Source organism: Corvus brachyrhynchos, unplaced genomic scaffold (genome assembly GCF_000691975.1).
Source record: "Corvus brachyrhynchos isolate BGI_N302 unplaced genomic scaffold, ASM69197v1 scaffold18, whole genome shotgun sequence".
In the NCBI taxonomy this organism is placed as follows: Eukaryota; Metazoa; Chordata; class Aves; order Passeriformes; family Corvidae; genus Corvus; species Corvus brachyrhynchos.
In genome coordinates, this window is record NW_008246064.1 from 532,342 (window position 1) to 552,218 (window position 19,877).

The 19,877-nt window shown below is 51.1% G+C and overlaps 1 protein-coding gene and 2 long non-coding RNA genes across 3 annotated transcripts in view; 1 reads left to right on the forward strand and 2 right to left on the reverse strand.

The window, feature by feature from the left end:
* LOC108449759 overlaps positions 1–19,277 on the reverse strand; it is a 21,914-nt gene extending 2,637 nt beyond the window's left edge. The window contains exons 1-2 of the long non-coding RNA XR_001866045.1: positions 19,264–19,277; positions 3,929–3,937 (exon numbers count right to left, since the gene is read on the reverse strand). This is a non-coding gene — a long non-coding RNA (uncharacterized LOC108449759). The remainder of the gene's footprint in view (positions 1–3,928; positions 3,938–19,263) is intronic.
* LOC108449760 overlaps positions 3,932–19,877 on the forward strand; it is a 22,279-nt gene continuing 6,333 nt past the window's right edge. Inside the window, exons 1-2 of the long non-coding RNA XR_001866046.1 lie at positions 3,932–5,183; positions 17,772–17,904. This is a non-coding gene — a long non-coding RNA (uncharacterized LOC108449760). The remainder of the gene's footprint in view (positions 5,184–17,771; positions 17,905–19,877) is intronic.
* LOC108449758 (histone acetyltransferase GCN5-like) lies at positions 14,725–17,809 on the reverse strand. The gene has a single exon (XM_017746800.1). The coding sequence runs from the start codon at positions 15,977–15,979 to the stop codon at positions 15,245–15,247; it is 735 nt and encodes a 244-aa protein (XP_017602289.1). The 5' UTR covers positions 15,980–17,809; the 3' UTR covers positions 14,725–15,244.

A 19,877-nucleotide genomic window follows, 5' to 3' on the forward strand; every position in this document is an offset into this window, starting at 1 on the left:
GCTGGGATGGAATTTGGTGGGAAACCCAAGCCATGGAAACTCCACGTGAAGCTCCGTCTGCTCCCCAAATCCAAGCGGGAATTCTGATCCCATCAAAAAGGTGTTTCCAAGGCACATTCCCTTCTCCGGGTGAACATTCCCAGCTCTCCCAGCCTGGCTCCAGCCCTGGGAGAATCCCTGTGGGATTTGAAGCTGGAGTTCTGTGGGATGGATCCCAGCAGGAACATCCCACCTGTGATCCCAAGGCCAGGTCGGACAGGGCTCGGAGCACCCTGGGGCAGTGGGAGGTGTCCCTGCCCTTGGAATGGGATGATCCTTGAGGTCCCTTCCATCCCAACCATTCCATGAATTCCTTTAAGGAACAGCGAGATGAAAATATTCCCATGAAAGTACCCTTTTTTTTTTTTTTTCCCTAGTTTTCCTAAACAGGAAGAGAATTCCCAGAATCCAAATCTCCTCAGCCCAGGTGAAATTCGGGATATTTGGCTTGTACCACTTTCATTGCCCCACAGGAAAAAACAATCCCACAAAATCTCCAGGAATCCCCGTTTTATAAACCAGGAGGGCTTTTTAGGAATTCCACGAGCTTTGTCCTCAGGGAAAAGATTTCCTCGGGAAGCGGAGCGGCTCCGAAATGGTTTCGTTTCTGTCGGTGCTGGTGGTGGATTCCGTGCGTTTGTTCCGTGCTGATGTGCGGGATCCATTTCAGGCTTCGTCCCTGGCAACTCCGGATAAACAGCTCCGCTTCCAGCCGTGTCAGAATTCCAAACTCCCCCTTTTCCGGAGCCGCCCGGATGTGCCAATGTTGGTCTTACTGGGTTTTGTGATCCCAAAAGCCGGGAATCTCAAAGAAAGAGGGAGACTGGATGGTGGAGGAGCCAATTCCCCTCACGGCTCCGCCTTGGAATCTGGATGGAACATTCCTGGAGCGGTGGAAGTGCCGGGGTCACCTCCCTGGAAATTCCAGGCCATCCCTGAGACTCCTGAAGTCCAGTCCGTAGGAAGAGGGGTGGAAAACGCAAGCGCAGGGCCAGGACTTGGACTTCTGTGATCCCGATGGGTCCCTTCCAATTCCAATTCCAGGATTTCATGATGAGATTCCCTGAGGGGAACCGGAAATGAGGGAGCAGGGATGACTTGAAACTCTTTTGGGGGTTTTTTGGGGCTTGGATCAGCTTTTCCAGCTGATTTTTGGGTGGCTTTGCCAGCTGGATCAGGGACCACGCTGGTCCTGATGTTTGGAATTCCCGTGGCATCTCCTGGGACAAACCTGGGACCCTCCAGCACGGGATAAGAACACGGCAATTTAGGTTTTCAGGGCTGGTGCCTTTGGAAAACCTGGAAAACCTCAAACGTTTGGAATTTTTGGGTGGCTTTGCCAGCTGGATCAGGGACCACCCTGTTCCTGATGTTCAGAATTCCCGTGGCATCTCCTGGGACAAACCTGGGGCCCTTCACCACTGGATAAGAACATGGGAATTTAGGTTTTCAGGGCTGGTGCCTTCGGAAAACCTGGAAAACCTCAGGAAAACCATTCCTGGCATGAATAACAGCTCCACTGTCCCCTGAAGTACAGGTGGGAGGGCAGGAAACGGAGAGGATGAAAGGAGCAGGGAAGAGCGGTGGAGTCCCTCCATCACTTTCCCTTATCTCCAGGCTTTGTTTGTTTTTCCCACGTGGCTCCTTCCCGTTGCCCTTTTTCCCGATGGAAAATGTGAGCGCTGGGATGAGCTCCCGGCAGAGGGGAAGCGGCCAGGGGAGCTTATCTGGGTTTTGTCAAAGCTTTATCAGCACTCCTCGTTATCCGTGTGGGATGGCATCGATCGAGGGCTTCGTCCGGCCCTCAGGGATGCTTTTCCTTTGGATTTAGAGGATCAGGCGGATTCGGCAGCTCCCTGGCTCAGGGCTGTGAGCAGCCAGGGCGAGGTGAGGACAGGTTTGGATTTTTGGCTCAAATTTGGAAGGGTGGAGGTGAGGAAAATCCAGGATCGCAGGGAGAATATCGGCTAACGACCACTGGAGCTGTTGGGAAGGGGAAAATCCACCCTGGACACCTTCCACCATCCCAGGCTGCTCCCAGCCCCAATGTCCAGCCTGGCCTTGGGCACTGCCAGGGATCCAGGGGCAGCCCCAGCTGCTCTGGCAATTCCAGCCCAGCCCCTCCCCACCCTCCCAGCCAGCAATTCCCAATTCCCAATCTCCCATCCAGCCCTGCCCTCTGGCACTGGGAAGCCATTCCCTGGGTCGTGTCCCTCCAGGCCTTGTCCAAAGTCGCTCTCCAGGTTTCCTGCAGCTCCTTCAGGTCCTGCAAGGCCACACTGAGGTCACCCCAGAGCTTCTCCTCTCCAGGCTGAACATTCCCAGCTCTCCCAGCCTTTCCTCCCAGCAGAGCTGCTCCATCCCTCGGATCCCCCTGGAGCCTCCTCCCGGCTCTCTCCCGCAGCTCCAGCTCCTTCCCATGCTGGATCCAGGGCTGGGGCAGCTCTGCAGGTGGGGCCTCACCTGAGGGGACACAGGGGCAGAATTCCCTCCTGGATCTCCCGGCCACATTTCCTTTGGATCCTCATTTTTCCAACAAAACTTGCCTGAGCCCCTCCTAGGATCACGTTTAATACCGAGTTTGATGTCCTTTCATTTCTCTCTGGTTTAGGACTTCCACGCTTTGTGCTTTCAGCTGTTTCTCCACGGAGAGCAGCGTGGGCACCTTGAATTTTTCCGCTGGGATCTGGGATCCGCATCTTTGTGGGATTCCAGGGAAAAATTCCATCCCTGTAGCACCGACATCCTCCAATTCCTGCCGGCTCATCCCATCCTGGAATCAGACAGAGAAAGTTTTATCCTGGTCACTCCTTGAGCGCATTCCAGGTGTTGTCTGAACTCCCCCCCCACCATTTTGGGCTCCCAGGAAAGTGAATATTCCGACAGAAACCGGCAGGAAAACGGAGCCAATTCCCAGCTTCTCCGGTGCCAAGGAGTTTGGCACTAAGCAGCTTTTGGCTGCCCGGTGCCTGGCAGCGCTGGGTCTTATTTTCAACAAGCCCCGTTAAAGGATTACGAGGGCCTCGTTAAAATAATGCCCTTGGAGCTCGTTCCTGATTGGAAGGAAAACAGGGATAAACAGAAAGGGCTCTCTCATCCCCGGGGTTATGGCTCGGAGGGCTTGGAAAGGAGAAAAAAGGAGCAGAGCTGGCAGGAATTCGGGAATATATAAACACACGCACGCTTGTCTGGGAGCAGAAAGTGAGTTTTGTTTCGTTTCTGCTTTATAGCCCTCGGAAAAAAAAAAAAAACAACCCGCCTCATTAACGGCTCCCCCCGCTAATTAATCTAATTAATGCTGGTGTTTGGCTGGCGCATGAAAAGTTTTACCTCGGAAAAATGGTCCGTTAAAAGGGAAGAGGGAAAGGAAGCCTTTCCGAAGGGGAGTTGCTCTGTTTGCCTTTCGAATGGAATCTAATAAATGGAAAGTAGAAATCCAGGGAGTTCCGCGTCGGCCGGAACGACGGCGGCAAAATGGGGAATTGTGGCCGGCGTTCGTCACGAAGTGCTCGCGTTCTCCAGATAAAAGGTGGGAAGGCTGGATGGCTCCATGGAGAGCTCAGGGAGCCTTTTCCCCTCCAGGCTTCGACCTCATCCAGAGAGGGAAAAGGGCGACCAGGGAAGATGCCGACTGTGCTGATCCCAGGTTCTCCCTGAGCTCTCCTGTGCTCCCAGGAGGTCAAATCCACCCTGTCCGTCTGCAGGGGGAGGAATGGAGGAGCTGGAGCGAATGGGAACTGGGATCTCTGCGGCGTCACCCCAAACCAGCAGCTCGGAAGATCGGATGGCTGAGAGGGAAATGTTATTCCTAGTGGGATAGGAACTGTCACAGAATCCCAGAATTCCAAGTTTGTGTTGGAAGGACCCTTAGAGATCATCTTGCTCCAACCAGGGACACCTTCCCCTATCCCAGGATGCTCCAAGCCCCGTCCAGCCTGGCCTTGGACATTTTCTGGGATGAGGAATCCCAATTTCTCTGAGCACCCTGTGCCAGCCCCTCCCCACCCTCCCAGCCAGCAATTCCCAATTCCCAATCTCCCATCCAGCCCTGCCCTCTGGCACTGGGAAGCCATTCCCTGTGTTCCCTTGTCCCCAGTCCCTCTCCAGCCTTGGAGAGGAGTGGGGAGCACCCGGGATGAGTGACTGGAATTTCATGTCCTGGAATCCAGACCCTGGCACGGATTTCTCTGCCCAAATCCATGTCTGACCATGGAGTGGCCACACTGGGCCAGCCCAAAGCCCCTCCTTGCTTGCCTGCTGCCTCCTGGAAGTGGGAATGGAACAGGGCAGGTGGCCATTGCTCTTCTCCCAAATAATCCATGTCCGGAGGTGGGAGAGCTGTAGATCCATCTGCTTTTGGAATCCTGCTGGTGTCAGGCATCCATGGATTCTTTGGCAAGGAATTTGTGCTGGGTACTCCAATTGCTGATTTCACTTGAGCCTCTCCGGTTCTCCCACTGGAACCAGGAATGGCCAATCCCTTTTCCCTTTGTCTTTTCCCTGGATTTGGTAGCCCTCCATCATCTCCCATCGATCCATCCTCAATACTTCCGTTGCTAATGATTCCTCACATCCCTTCCTTTTGATCTTTGCCTTTATCCCAAAGGATTTTTCCATCTTTGTTGTGGTTTTCGGGCCTTGTTTGGCTTTCGGAGCTGCCGTGAGCAGAAATGTTTGGCAGCGATATCCTGACAGGAAAGGGGATGTTTTCCTCATCCCGGTGCCTGTTCCAATGCCGGCCTCACACGCTCACACCTGCACTGGCCCCTATTCCCAAAATTCCAGCCTGCTTTAATCAGATTAATGGAGCAGGCACAGAGCCCCACCCTTTAATTAAGCTTAATTAAATAAAAATGTTCCGTCCCAATCAAGTCCATTGTTTTCTTTGCTTGTACACACACCTGGATCCCCTGGAGGCAGGAGCAACAAATTCCCGAAGATTTTCCAGGAATGGTTTGTGGAGGGGATTGTTGACCGAGAGGAAAGCGGTGCCATGGATTGTTCTCACAGTTTGCTGGGATTGAGCTGGAGTGGAGTGTCCGGGAACATTCCTTGGCACAAACGATTTGCTAAAATCCCTGCGGCCGTCCAGACTTTTGGCTGAGGATGGAAAAGATCCGGCTCCTCCTCGGATCCATCAGTTGGTGAGTATGAGCAGCACAAAGTCCTTTCCTTAAAATTCCCTATGGATACCTCAGGGAGCCCTTGGTGAAGGGGTTAAAGGCTGATTACATCCCATATCCCCAACATTTGGGATTTCATCTGATTAAAATGTCAGCGGCAGCCAGAGGAGACTTTAATCTGCTCAGGGAATCATGGAATTGTTTGGGTGGGAAGAGACCTTAAAGCCCATCCCATCCCACCCCTGGATGGGCAGGGACCCCTCCCACTGTCCCAGGCTGCTCCAGCCCCAATGTCCAGCCTGGCCTTGGGCACTGCCAGGGATCCAGGGGCAGCCCCAGCTGCTCTGGGAATTCCAGCCCAGCCCCTCCCCACCCTCCCAGCCAGCAATTCCCAATTCCCAATCTCCCATCCAGCCCTGCCCTCTGGCACTGGGAAGCCATTCCCTGGCTCCTGTCCCTCCAGGCCTTGTCCCCAGTCCCTCTGCAGCTCTCCTGGAGCCCCTTTAGGCCCTGCAAGGGGCTCGGAGCTCTCCCTGTGTCCTTCCCTTCTCCAGGGGAACATTCCCAGCTCTCCCAGCCTGGCTCCAGCCCTGGGAGCAGCTCCGTGACCTCCTCTGGATTTGTCCCATCACCTGTAACTCCTCGGATGAGAACCCCGTGCCTGCAGGAGATGCAGTGAGGTGTAGGAATTCTGTTCTTCTCTCGTTTTGCCCTCCTTGAGGTGGGAATTATGGGAATTATGCCAGGGTGGAATTCCCCCTGGATACACAAAAGGCTTCTGAACCAGCAGCGCCGTTTTTGTATTGTTCCAAATTGAAGAAAGTTAAAGGAAAAAAAAAACTCCTTTGGAACAAGCACGGCATTGGATAAGGGAAGGACAATATTCCAGGCTTTGGCTTCGTGTTGAGTTCCGGCTTTGTGCATCCAAAGGGATCCAAAGTCAATCCAGCCACACGCAGGGCTGGAAATGAACAACTTCCCGAAATATCTCAGCGTGGCTGCGCCCAGGGATTGTGAGTTAGAAACTGAATGGGAACATGATTGTCATGGAATCCTGGAGTCATGGAATCCTGGAACTGTGGAAACATGGAACTATGGAATATCCTGAGGTAGAGGGACACACAGGGATCATCCAGTCCAACATGGACACCCCAACAATCCCACCCTGAGCATCCCTGGGAGCGTCGTCCAAACATTCCTGGAGCTCTGGCAGCCTTGGGAATGTGCCCATTCCCTGGGGAATCTCTTCCAGTGCCTGACCACCCTCTCCCAGTCATCAGGGATTAAATCTGATCCAAACCTTTCCCCAGCACATTTTGCTGCAGCTTCCTTAGAATGAAAAAAAATTGGGAATGACATTCCTGAAGCCAGGCCTTAATCCATAAAAATTCCGGAAGTTTAACCTCATTGAAAGAAATACAAAAACCCCAAACAAACAAACGAAAAACCCCCAAACCAAACCAAAAATGAAACAAAAGCAGAAAGAAAATTCCCCTCAATTTTGGCAGAGGAAAAGGGGATTAAAAAGTGGGAAATGGGAATAAAAGTTTCCATTTCAATGGGCGTGCGGGTGGCAGGGGGTGGAAGGTCCTGAAGCCCTTTGCAGACAGCAGAATTCCTCCTCGATCCCTTTGATTTTCCCTTTATCTTTGTTCCATCTGAGCGTTTCCAAGCTCGTGGGAGAGCATCAGCATTCCCATCGAAATCCCTGGGACCGCACGTTCCGAGATAAGCAAGGCTTGGAGCACTTCAAACCCTCGGGATCCCAAACAGGGCAGGGACGACAAAGCAAACACGAAACAAACGGAATTTCCCCCTTTTTTTACAAAAAAGGTTGGAATATTGATGTTTCTCTTTGTTCTTTTTTTCTGGGAAAATTCCAACTCTGAGAATCCAAGGAAAACCTCAGATTGTTTTGGGAGGCTGGTGCAATCGCCAAGGAAGTTTTGGGAATGCTACCACCGAAATCCAAAATCTTGGACTTTTGTTGCTAAAAATGCTAAAAAAGAGACAACCTTAGGAGTACTGAAGAGAGGGACAAACCAATGGAATTGCAGGACTTGGAAAAGTGGAACCGGAATATTTTCCACAAACACAGCGTGGTCCTTCTTGAGGCAATGAAGGAATGGGAGAGGCGGGAAGGAGCAGGACCTCCAGTGTCCACCAGCGTGTCCAGGGACAGGAATGGAGCTGGGAAGGGGCTGGAGAATTCCTGAGGAAGTTGGGAATGTTCATCCTGGAGAAGAGGAGGCTCAGGAAGAACTTCCTGGCTCTGCACAAGTCCCTGACAGGAGGGGGCAGCCGGGGGGGTCGGGCTCTGCTCCCAGGGAACAGGGACAGGAGCAGAGGGAACGGCCTCAAGGGGACATTTAGGTTGGATTTTAGGGAATATTCTCATGGACTATTCCCTAGAAGGGAAATTTGGAAAAGGTTGTCCAGCCCCAGCACAGCTGCCCAATCCGGGAATCCCCATTCCCAGAAGGATTGGAAATCCATGTGGATGTGGCACTTGGGGATTTGTGGTGGCCTCAGCAGCACTGGATGATCGGACCCAAAGGTCTTAAAGGCTTTTCCGACCTCAACAATTCCATGATTGTTCCCATGTTTAGGTCGAACACCTGAATTCCATCAGCCATTCTCAGGGCGTTCTTTTTAGGGAAAGCTCATCGATCTTTTGGGATGGATGCAAAAGAATATGCAGGAAATGTCATTCCAGAAGAAAGGGTGGAATGCCCAAGCCCTCCTCATTAAGGCTGAAGTTTCACGAGGTTTGAACAGGGTTGGTTTGGGTGGAATTAGGAATGAAGGGGTGGATTCGGGAATGCCAAGGAAACGGGGAAAAAAAAAACCTAAAGGAGAGAAGAAATTTTCAACTCAGGAAAGGAATTTTTTTGCTGCCACGCTGTAAGAAATGGAATTTCAGCGGAATTTCTCGACTCACAAATCTCATCCTTGCAGTACCTGATGCTCCTTTCTCCAAATCCCAAATCCTGGCTGCTTTCCCGGTGTGAAAAATCCCGATGTTGGCACTGGCGGTGTCCAAAAAGGGAAAGCGTGGCATGTTCTCCAAGGAGGAAATAATGGTGCAAGTCCCGGGAATGTGCAAACATCCAAAACTTCATAAAAGAGGATTAAAACTCCAGGAGAAAAAGCCTCGAGCTTTTCAGAAAGCAAAACAATTCCAAAGGGAGCCAGCAAGGGAGAACCATGGGAAAAATGATTTATCCTGAAAATTGGGGGAGCTTGGAAATAATAAAAACTTAACAAAAGCATTCCTGTTCATGGGAATGTTCTGGGAATATTCAGAAAAGAAAGAACTCCTTGAAAAAAATGAAAGAAATTTAAAGTTTATCAAGGCTGACCCTCTTTGTCTGGGGTTTTTATGGGAAAAACTCATCCAGTTTGGTAGGGAACATGGATAAAGTGGAAAAGTTGCCTGGAAAAATGTGGAGGAATGAAGGTTACGTGGAATTTTTTCCTTGGGCTTGAGCACAGAAGGGAATTTTGGGAGCTTAAAGGCTGCTCGATATTTAATAAAGGATGGATAAAAATGGATCTTGACCCCAATGGGGAAAAATTTGGGACATGGGAAAAACAAACGGAGGCACAAACCCATTTATGGCTCCTGGAAGTGGGCACTGGGGAATGTGGGTGATTCCAGAAGTGGGGAAAAGGCTGGGAATTAGATGGAGATAGCTCGGAGAGGCGCTGAGCTCGGAACCAGCCTGCATTTGCAGATGGCTCAGGAGCTCCTGCTCCGTGCCCAGAAAAGCTGGAAGTTCCTTCCAGGGATGGGCTCCATTTGAAGGCAATGATTCGGAGGAAATCCCGGGAATGCTCCTGTTGCCAGAGGCAGGAGCTGTTACACCAGGAATGTTTAGGGATGGTTGTCCAGGAGAGTGGGAAATGCCAGAAGGTCTCAGATTTGGGGGTTTTAAACTGTCCCGATTCTCCAGGAGAATGGAAATCCCGGTGTCCAGCTCAGTGGATGGCGCCGGAAAACTCATCTTTGAGCTGCTCCTAAGTGAGCCAAGCTTAGGTGAATAAATTAATGCAATTAATTTGGGCTAAACGAGCTTTTAAATAATTGCAGAAGCATCTAAAGCAGGATTTTCAAGAATTAGGATAGATTTTACGGGGGAGGGTGGAAGTGTCCGTGAACAATTCCCGACTCTGGGTTGCTTCCTACTTTTCTTCCCTGAGCAGTTTAATTTCATATCAGGTAAATATTAATTAATATTAGGGAAAATGAGCCACGTTTTAATTAATTTTCATGATCCAACCCCTCTGGAGAAGATGAGCAGCCCCAGTTTAAGGTCAGGGAGGCCGGGGTCACCACAGGCCTGGAATGGGAATCATTGCACATGGAGGTCATTCCAGACATGGATTTCACACCTGGATCACCACAGACCTGGAATGGGAATCATTGCACATGGAGGTCATTCCAGACATGGATTTCACACCTGGATCACCACAGACCTGGAATGGGAATCATTGCACATGGAGGTCATTCCAGCCTTGGATCTCATACCTGGATCACTCCAGGCCTGGAATGGGAATCATTGCACATGGAGGTCATTCCAGCCTTGGATCTCATACCTGGATCACTCCAGGCCTGGAAAGGGAATCCTTGCACATGGGGGTCATTCCAGACATGGATTTCCTACCTGGATCTCCAAGACCTGGAATGGGAATCATTGCACATGGAGGTTATTCCAGCCTTGGATTTCACACCTGGATCACTCCAGACCTGGAATGGGAATTATTGCACATGGAGACCATTCCAGCCTTGGATCTCATACCTGGATCACTCCAGGCCTGGAATAGGAATCACTGTGCATGGAGGTTATTCCAGCCTTGGATTTCACACCTGGATCACCACAGGCCTGGAATGGGAATCGTTGCACATGGGGGTCATTCCAGACATGAATTTCCCACCTGGATGACCCCAGGCCAGCCCGGTGCTGTGGTTCCTTAGGAACATCCCGTGTCCTCTGTGAAACACTTGGAATATTCAGAAAGGAAAGAGAACAGCTGTGGACAAGCTCAGGGATTGGAGATCCGCAACTCCAGGCTCTGCTGCTGGAGGTGCAAATCCCTGGAATCCTGTGCCATTCCTCAAGGTTCCCACCAAAGCTCTTCAGACCAGAAGCTGACTTTTCAGCCCTCATATTCCTGCGCATAATTCCCATTTCGTGAGGCTCAGGTCTCCCAGATCCTGGTGGATGAATTGCCTTCTCTTCCCTCGATGTCATGGATCAAAGGGAGGCTGCTGGATCCCCCCGGCATTCCCGGGAATACGGAGATTTACGGCTCCCATTACCTTCCAGAGGAGTTAAAGGCCGTGCGCCTCAGCAGAACCTGCTCCCAGTTTACGGCTGTGCCTCTCCAGCCCCACTAATGATCCCAGAAAATCGCTCTGGGAATGTTCCCAGTCACCTGGAGTCTCCCTGGGAGTCATGCAGGGAGTCTTGGCAACAAAAATCCTTTCTTGCATCTGGCGTTAATTACCTTTGGTTTTAATTAACTTCTGGTGCTTTCGTATCAATAATGTGGAAAAAGCCACTTTTCATGGAGCTTTGTTTTCCATGCAGGGAAAAATTGCATTCCATTTATCCCGCCCCATCACCTGTGACCTCTGAGGGGCTTTGTCCGATGCTCCTGGAATTCCCTGAGCTCCTGGAGGGATCATGGAGATGATCCTGGGTGGTTCCTTATCCTCTTGTTCCCCTTGGATCAACCACAAACTCCCCCCTCTCCTTCTGATTTTTGATTCCGGTGGGTGATAATTCCTCATTTGGCCAGAAATTCCAGTTGGAGTTAAGGATCTCCGTGGATTTGAGAGCTGGAGGGAACAGATGGAATTAGGAATCTCCAGGGAGATTTGTGGTCTTCCCATGCTTAAAGGGGGCTTAGAAAAAGAGGGAGAGGGACTTTTACACAGGCAGGTGCTGAAAGGAAAAGTGGGAATGGTTTTAAATGAAAAGAGGGAAGATTTCGGTTGGAAGTTGGGAGGAAATTCCTCCCTGTGAGGCCTTGGAGAAGCTGTGGATGCCCCTGGATCCCTGGAAGTGTCCAGGGCCAAGTTGGATGGGGCTTGGATCCACCTGGGCTAGTGGGAGGTGTCCCTGTCCATCCAAGGGGTGGAACAGGATGAGCTTGAAGCTTCTTCCAACCCGAACCACTCTGGGATTTGATAATTCTGGGATAAGGAGTGAAATCCCGGAGTCAGGGGATATCCTGGACACACCACTCGCGTTTAACCCATAAATAAAACGATGGGGAAATGAAACCCTGAGAGAAGGAAAAGCTTTTCCACACCCTATGGAAGCAGACCATGGAGAGAGCACCAACATGGGAATGTCCCAGGATTCAAGGAGTGGGATTTTCCACAGCCAGGAGAAACAGCCACTCCATCACTGAGTAGGACTGGATTGAAAGGTTTTATTCCCTCAGATTTGAGGGAATCTTTATCCAGGACCGCCCTGGGAGAAGCCTTAGCAGGTGGTGGATTTTTCCAAAGTCTCTGGAAAAGCTGGCATTGCTCCCAGTTGGAGAGAGAGCACATTCCAAGACCAGTCACTTGTCCCCCTGCAGAGTTTGTGTCCAAAAGGGACAACAAAAGGTCAAATCCAGGTTTTTAAAATCCAGGAAGTGTGAAAATCATCCAAGTCGTGACTGGGAATGTACGCAGCACTTGGAATTTTCTCCTCATAGTATTGGAGAGCAAAAATCAGGTGGTTCTGGAGGGTCAGGGGATGCTTTGATTCCCAAACATCCTTCAGCCACTTGGGAATGTTGAGTTGATGGTTTAAAGGGTCTTTTCCAAATGGAATCATCCTAAAATTCCGTGGTTTTGGTGGTCAATCCTGTGAAGGCAAATCCACAAAGGGCCTAAGTCTCTCCTAAAATCCCGGCTCAGGGATCCTCCGTTGGACAACTTCCAAGGCCAGCAATTCACCAAAGGATTTGATTCTCCCTGAATATCGGCCCAATAATCCGGGAGCTGGATATAAACTCCAAATCCTGCTCCTGCCCAGCCTGATCCATGGGAATATCCCCAAAGTGGCCGGAAAGGACAATGACCAGTCACTGGTGTGGCCAAGGACCCGATCCCACCCAAATCCCAGCATATCCCAGCTCTATCCCAGATCCGGCTGTCCTGGAACGTGGAACAGGAGAAAATCCCACGGGACATGTGGGATTATGCCCAATAAAACCAGGAAAAAGGTTGGAATATTAGGGAAGAAGCAGGAAGGAGAAGCTGGAGGATGATGCAGAACTGGGTAATTTGAGGGAACATCACTGAACTTAAAAACCAGGGAATGTGAGGGAGAATATAAAATTAACTGGTGGAAGCCAAGAGGAAAAAGCATCCCTAGGGAAACATTCCAGACAACTCCTTGGAAAGGTTTCACGGCCAATGCCAAAGGTTTTGCTGCCCGAAACTCCCGGGGGAAATTCCAGGGCACAAAAGGCGTTTCCAGATTCCCTGAGCAGCTGCGGGTTGGCTTCCCAGAAGGGGTCAGTCTTTCCCAAGGATTTGTGGGGGGTTATCCGACTCCTCCAAAGGGAAGCCTGGGTGGATAAAAGTCGGGAATAGCGAGGAGCAGCTGCAGCCTCAGGTGAAATCGAGCTCATTGGAGGTGGGGAACTCACCTGGATAATTTGACAAATAATTGACTTTATAATTCCGGAATGTGGGAATTAGCCTTGGAGTGAGAGGGGGATGAGATGGGAATGTCGTGCTCAGAAATCCCAGGATTTGGGAATTAGCACTGCCTTGGAGCGAGCTGGTGGAAAGAGGTGGGAATATTGTGCTCAGGTATCCCAAAATGTGGGAATTAGCACTGCCTTGGAGTGAGAGAGGGGAAAAGATGGGAATATTGTGCTCAGAAATCCCAGGATTTGGGAATTAGCACTGCCTTGGAGTGAGAAGGGAAAGAAATGGGAGCATCATGCTCAGAAATCCCAGGATTTGGGAATTAGCACTGCGTTGGAGTGAGAGAGGGGAAAAGATGGGAATATTGTGCTCAGAAATCCCAGGATTTGGGAATTAGCACTGCGTTGGAGTGAGAGAGGGGAAAAGATGGGAATATTGTGCTCAGAAATCCCAGGATTTGGGAATTAGCACTGCCTTGGAGTGAGAAGGGAAAGAAATGGGAGCATCATGCTCGCAAATCTCAGGATTTGGGAATTAGCACTGCCTTGGAGTGAGAAGGGAGAGAGGTGGGAGCATCATGCTCAGAAATCCCAGGATTTGGGAATTAGCTCTGCCTCCCTTTCTCCTTCCCTGTGCCCTACCCATCCCAGGAGAGCCGGTGCCTCTCTCCGCTTTGGATGCAGCTTGGAAAGAGGAATTTTGCCTCTTCCCCCTCATTCTGAATTTGGAGTTTTCCTTTCCCAGCAACCGAGTCTCTCTTTCCTTTTTCTCCTCCTTCCCGAAGAAAAGAATTAATTAGGAATTTAAGCACCACCAGTCACTCCCCTTTTCCCCTCCCCCCATCCCATTCTCCCTCTCCCCCCTTCATCCCAACTCCTGGAATATAAATCATCTGCTGTGGTCTGCAGCTCAGCTGGAAAAACCAACAACCCGGGTCTATAATGTCACCAGCATCTCATTTAGGGGATTTATGGGGTCTGGCCTTAAGCGCTTGCTGCTTTACAGCCTGTGAGTTCACTCCTGCGGGAATTCCCTCCGGATTCCAGCTCCTTGTCCTTGACTCCGGCTGTCCGGCTGATCTCGGGAGCTTTTCGAAGGGTAGAAATTTCCGCATCTCTTGGAAAACGGGAGCTCGGCTTTGTTTCCCTGCCTGGTTGGTCCCAAAGAAGATCCCAGCACGTTCCCGCAGCCAGGAAAGTCTTGGAATTGGGATGTGCTGCATGCGGGAGGCAAGTGGGATAATTATCCAAGGCGGACCCGTCGAGGTTCTCACATCGAGCAGGAGGAACATGGCTGCCTCTTCCTTTGGGCTCCCTCCGAGTTTTCTGATTTTCCTTCAGTTTTCTTACTTTTCCTTGCGTCTTTTCCCGGTGCCTGGAATTGTCAGGGAGAAGGGCATCACCAAGTTGTCACTGCCTGCACAGTTTTCCCTGGACAAAAGAAGGATGAGGTGAAGTTCCTTCTCTAGGTGGTGGCAAAGGTCCCTCAGCTGAACCCTGCTGGCTTCAGCGGCCTGGTGACAACATTCCAGGAGCCACCTGTCCCTGGAAGAGCAGCCCCGGGGGAGCCGCAGCTCCAACGGTCCGTTAACACCCTGGCACACATCCCAGAGGAACGGGATCGAAGCTCCTTGGAGTCAATCCACACGTCCAGGCCAGAAGCTGTTCAAGGACCAGCCAAAATTTAGCTCCCACATTTTGTTATCAGACTGTGCCAGGTTTAGGTTGGATTTTAGGAGAAGGTTCTTCCCTCAGAAGGTGGTTGGGCACTGGGACAGCTCTCCAGGGAATGGGCACATTCCCAAGGCTTCCAGAGCTCCAGGAGCGTTTGGACGACGCTCCCAGGGATGCTCAGGGTGGGATTGTTGGGGTGTCCGTGTTGGACTGGATGATCCTTGTGGGTCCCTCCAACTCAGAATATTCCATGGTTCTGTGACAGACCCCAAACACACGGGAATGAGACCACCGACAGGAATTTCGGGATTAGGCCCTTCCTGAAGACAACAGACACTTCCCTTTAGCCACAGTTAGATCCGCACCCAGCTCGGACCTGGCCCTGCTCCTGGGATCACACCTTCCCAATCCCGTGCGGAGCAGGGATCCCAGAGTGACTTCTCCTGGAGCCAGGTGTCCGAATTCCTCTGACATTTGGAGCATGGACACCTGGGTGGCTTTGGAGGAGCTCACTCCTACTGGCAGTGCTGGGGGTTAAATTTCCTGGTTGGAAACTGGTCCTGCCTGGGGGAATGTTCTGGAAAGGCGTCTCCGTGATCTTGAGGTTTGGGAGTGACACCAACGTTGGGTTGGGAAAAACAAGAGCCAAGTTTTCCATGTTCTCAGCCACCTTCTCCATGTTCTCAGCCATCTTCATCACAGGTGGAACTCGATGATCCTGGAGGTCTTTTCCAGCCGAAATGATCTCATGATCCTGTGACTTTGTGATCTCCTCGAAGTTCTGACACCTTCTCCTTGTACTTATCTGTCCCTTCAGATTTTGGACTCCATGATCCTGGAGATCTTTTCAACCTGAAATGATTCTGTGATCCTGTGATCTCCTCCACGTTCTCATCCACCTTCTCCATGTTCTCCTCCACCTTTTCCACGTTCTCCTCCACCTTCTCCATGTTCTCATCCACCTTCTCCATGTTCTCCTCCACCTTCTCCATGTTCTCCTCCACCTTTTCCACGTTCTCATCCACCTTTTCCACGTTCTCCTCCACCTTTTCCACGTTCTCATCCACCTTCTCCATGTCCTCATCCACCTTCTCCATGTCCTCATCCACCTTCTCCATGTTCTCATCCACCTTCTCCATGTTCTCCTCCACCTTTTCCGTGTTCTCAGCCGTCTTCATCACAGGTTGGACTCCATGTTCCTGGAGATCTTTTCCAACTGAAATGATTCTGTGATCCTGTGATGTTCTCCTCCACCTTTTCCACGTTCTCCTCCACCTTTTCCATGTTCTCATCCACCTTCTCCATGTTCTCCTCCACCTTTTCCATGTTCTCATCCACCTTTTCCATATTCTCATCCACCTTCTCCGTGTTCTCATCCACCTTCTCTGTATTCTCATCCACCTTCTCCTTGTTCTCATCCACCTTCTCTGTATTCTCATCCACCTTTTCCATGTCCTCATCCACCTTCTCCGTGTTGTCATCGACCTTTTCCATGTTCTCAGCCATCATCTTCATAACAGGTTGGACTCCATGATCCTGGAGATCTTTTCCAATTGACATGATTCTGTGATCCTGTGATTCTGTGATGTCCTCCACGTTCTTGGCCACCTTCTCCACATTCTCATCCACCTTCTCCACGTTCTCATCCACCTTCTCCATGTTCTCATCCACCTTCTCCATGTTCTCAGCCATCTTCATCACAGGTTGAACTTGATGATCCTGAAGGTCTTTTCCAGCTGAAATGATCCCATGATCCTGTGACTCTGTGATCTCCTCCATGTTCTCATCCACCTTTTCCATGTCCTCACCCACCTTCAGTCACAAGTTGGATTCCATGATCCTGGAGGTTCTTTTCCAACCAAAATGATCCTGTGATCCTGCGATCTTCTCATCCATCTTCTCACACCCGTGGCCGCACAAGGACGTGTGGATTTGTAGGTATTTATACCCCGGGGATAAACCCCAGGATAATTCCAGTTCCAGGCTCTGGAAGGAAGAGGTGTCGGCTCTCTTTCCTACACCTTCACTTGGATATTTCCGATCTGGATCTGTTTTCCAGGGCAAACGTTCCTCAGGACAGAAGGATGTGCTGCGGTGTGGGTCATTTCCCTCGCCTTAGGATTTTAATCAGGTTTCTCCTCTGGACTCCACCCTGGGAGATATCTCATGGAATCCAGTGGAAAATTGGGAAAAAGGTCTTTTTTTCAAGGATAACCTGACTTGCACCCGAATTATTCATGGCACGTTCCTTCCTCAAGCCGCAGGGATGGCTTTGGACACTGGCTTTGATAAAAAGCTTTCTCCATGAAAAAATATGGATGCAGATCCTCACGGAGCATTGATGGAGTCCGGTTGTTCTCCTCACCCTCAGGAATCTGGAAATCTTCCCAGCGGGAGAAAGGGAGCAACTCTCAAAGGATGGACAGGCTGGGGAAGGGTTTGTGGGTGGGAATCCATCCAAAATCACACCACAGACGTCTGGGAGAGCCAGAGGGAAAAGCTGGCTCCATGGATCCCGCCAGTTTCCGTATGTGTGGGAAGCACAGAGACCATCCAGAGTCGCTCCTGAATCCCACAGAATGCCCACAAAACAGCTCCTGCTGCGGTGCCAGCGCCATTCCCAACCGTTTTACGGCTGCTGTTTGCTTTTTCCAGTTGGGCTCATTCCTGAGGGGAAGATGATCTCATGGGGGGGAGGGCATGGATCGAAGGCTGAGGAGGGAAAAGGCTTTGGAAAATATCCTTTGTTTCGGGACAGCTTTTTGGGATCAACATGAAAGATTTCATTTTCTACCCCGAAAATACTGAATTTTTCTTATTTTTATTTAATTTTGGCAAGTACGAATGAAAAAAAAAGGTATTTATGGGAAGAAATACTTCGGCTGTGTTCTCCCATCAACTTCTCTCCAATGAAAAACCTTCCATGTTGGGATTTTCTGCTCAAATATTCCGAAGAAACCCATTTTCCCTTTTCCCGCTTTCCCTCTAAAATGTGAGGAGCTCAGGAAAAACACTTTTTATTCCTCACCAGATCCATTCTCACCACAGACAAAGGAATAGAGGAGATGGCCCTGGAATTTTTGGGATGAGGAAGGGGCCTCCCCTCAATCCCACAGTTTTTCTGCCGATCAGTTCTGAATAAACAGAAATATTCCCATTTTTTTCTCCGTGGTGACAGCAAATGGTTCCGTTTGGGATGGGGAACAGTGATGTCATTTAGCAGCTGCCTTCACAGAATCCAAGTTATTAAATACCCTGTCTGTCATTCCTTAGGAACTCTGGAAAACCTTTTGGAGCAGGAAGGAGCAAAATCATCGGGACAGCCGTGTCTGGATTCTATTTTGCCATGAAATCTCTTGTCTTGGGGTCTCAGACTCTTTAATGAAGCCAAATCCTGCCAAAACGGGTGAGAAAATGATGATTTTTGATGGAAAATGGAGTGGGTTTCATCCTGCCGAGGATCCATCCCAGATATCCATGGAAAATCAGAGCCAAGGGACACGGGTACCTCAGGAGCTGATCTGCCTCATCTGTTTGTAGGAGCATCACAATTCCAGGGTTTTCTTTTTGACTTCCTGGAGTTCGGAGGGAGCCAAAAGGACCGGCTTAAAATGTCCAGCGAATCCAAAGTGAGGTGTCAGGGAAATCGGGGATAAGCCGGATTCATTCCCTCCCCTCAGCGAATCCGCTTTTCTCCTGAGGAATTTTTAGTTTTCCTTTGTCTCGCTCCTGTTTTCCGGAGGATCTGCGGGGGGGTTATCACTGAATCATGGAATCATGGAATGGGTTGGGTTGGAAGGGATTTAGGGATCATTTATTTCCCACCCCCTGCCATGGCAGGGACACCTCCCACTATCCCAAGGTTATCCAGGCTCCGTCCAGCCTGGCCTTGGACACTGCCAGGGATCCAGGGGCAGCCCCAGCTGCTCTGGCAATTCCAGCCCAGCCCCTCCCCACCCTCCCAGCCAGCAATTCCCAATTCCCAATCTCCCATCCATCCCTGCCCTCTGGCACTGGGAAGCCATTCCCTGTGTCCTGTCCCTCCAGGCCTTGTCCCCAGTCCCTCTGCAGCTCTCCTGGAGCCCCTTTGGGCTCTGGAAGGGATTCCTGACTTCTGCCCACAATTCCCTTGGGTCTCAAGAGAATTCCGTTTCCCCCACATCTTTGTGGCTCTGTGATGAGGAGGTGGCAGCAAGGAAATCCCTCAGGAATGAAATCTTCTCAAGACATCCCTCAGAGCCATCCCATTCCCTCAGCAGCCCTTGCATCCCGCATGGCTTTTCCCATCAGCACCCTGGGAGAGAAATCCGAGCAATCCGAGTCCTGGAATTCCCAGGCAGATGTCAATCTGCTGTCAACATGTCAACAGGCTGGACTCCTGCCTGTTCCCAGGTGGGCTGCCGGGATCAACAAGCCCCAGATCCCAAGGAAAGATGGAGATGGGGCCTGGGAGGGCCTCTGGAAAGCCGGGCCCCGGAAGAGGATCCTCGCTCGTGGTGACGACTCACAGCAAGCGGCTGCTCCGTCCCCACGCTGGGAGCGGGAGTTTTCCCAATGGGATGTCTGGTCTGATGAGCTATTTTGGGATCCATGGGCAGGAGGGAAAAGCCGGGCTCTTTGCCGTATTTGGAAACCCAAATCCCTGGGAGCAGACACGGAGCTGCTGGTGGTGGAACGTGTCCTGCTGGGACGCTGGGACAGAGGGACGCGTGTCCTGCTGTGCTCCGTGACCTCGGCCAGCTGTCCCTGCTGGGATTTCCTTCACCCCATTTGTCCTTTGGGACACTAAAGCACCTGATGAGGGAAGGCTCAGGTATCTATAGAATCTCTGGGATGAAGGGATTGGGAGCATCCCAGGAAGGTGCTGCCCAAAATCCCCCTATGTGCTGAGCTCATCCCAAATGGTGTGGGAAGCAGGGAATGGGGGAATTCTGCCCCTCTGTCCCACTCAGGTGATTCCCCACCTGCAGAGCTGCTCCAGCCCTGGATCCCAACATCAGGAGGATGTGGAGCTGCTGGAGAGAGTCCAGAGGAATCCATGGAGATGCTCCAAGGGCTGGAGTCCCTCTGCTCTGGAAGAGCTGGGAATGATCCCCTGGAGAAGGGAAGGATCCAGGGAGAGCTCTGAGCCCCTTGCAGGGCCTAAAGGGGCTCCAGGAGAGCTGCAGAGGGACTGGGGACAAGGCCTGGAGGGACAGGAGCCAGGGAATGGCTTCCCAGTGCCAGAGGGCAGGGCTGGATGGGAGATTGGGAATTGGGAATTGCTGGCTGGGAGGGTGGGGAGGGGCTGGGCTGGAATTGCCAGAGCAGCTGGGGCTGCCCCTGGATCCCTGGCAGTGCCCAAGGCCAGGCTGGACATTGGGGCTGGAGCAGCCTGGG

Excerpts from the sequence above, each read along its gene's own strand:
- LOC108449758 (XM_017746800.1), bottom strand. The coding sequence starts at position 15,979 with ATGACAACACGGAGAAGGTGGATGAGGACATGGAAAAGGTGGATGAGA.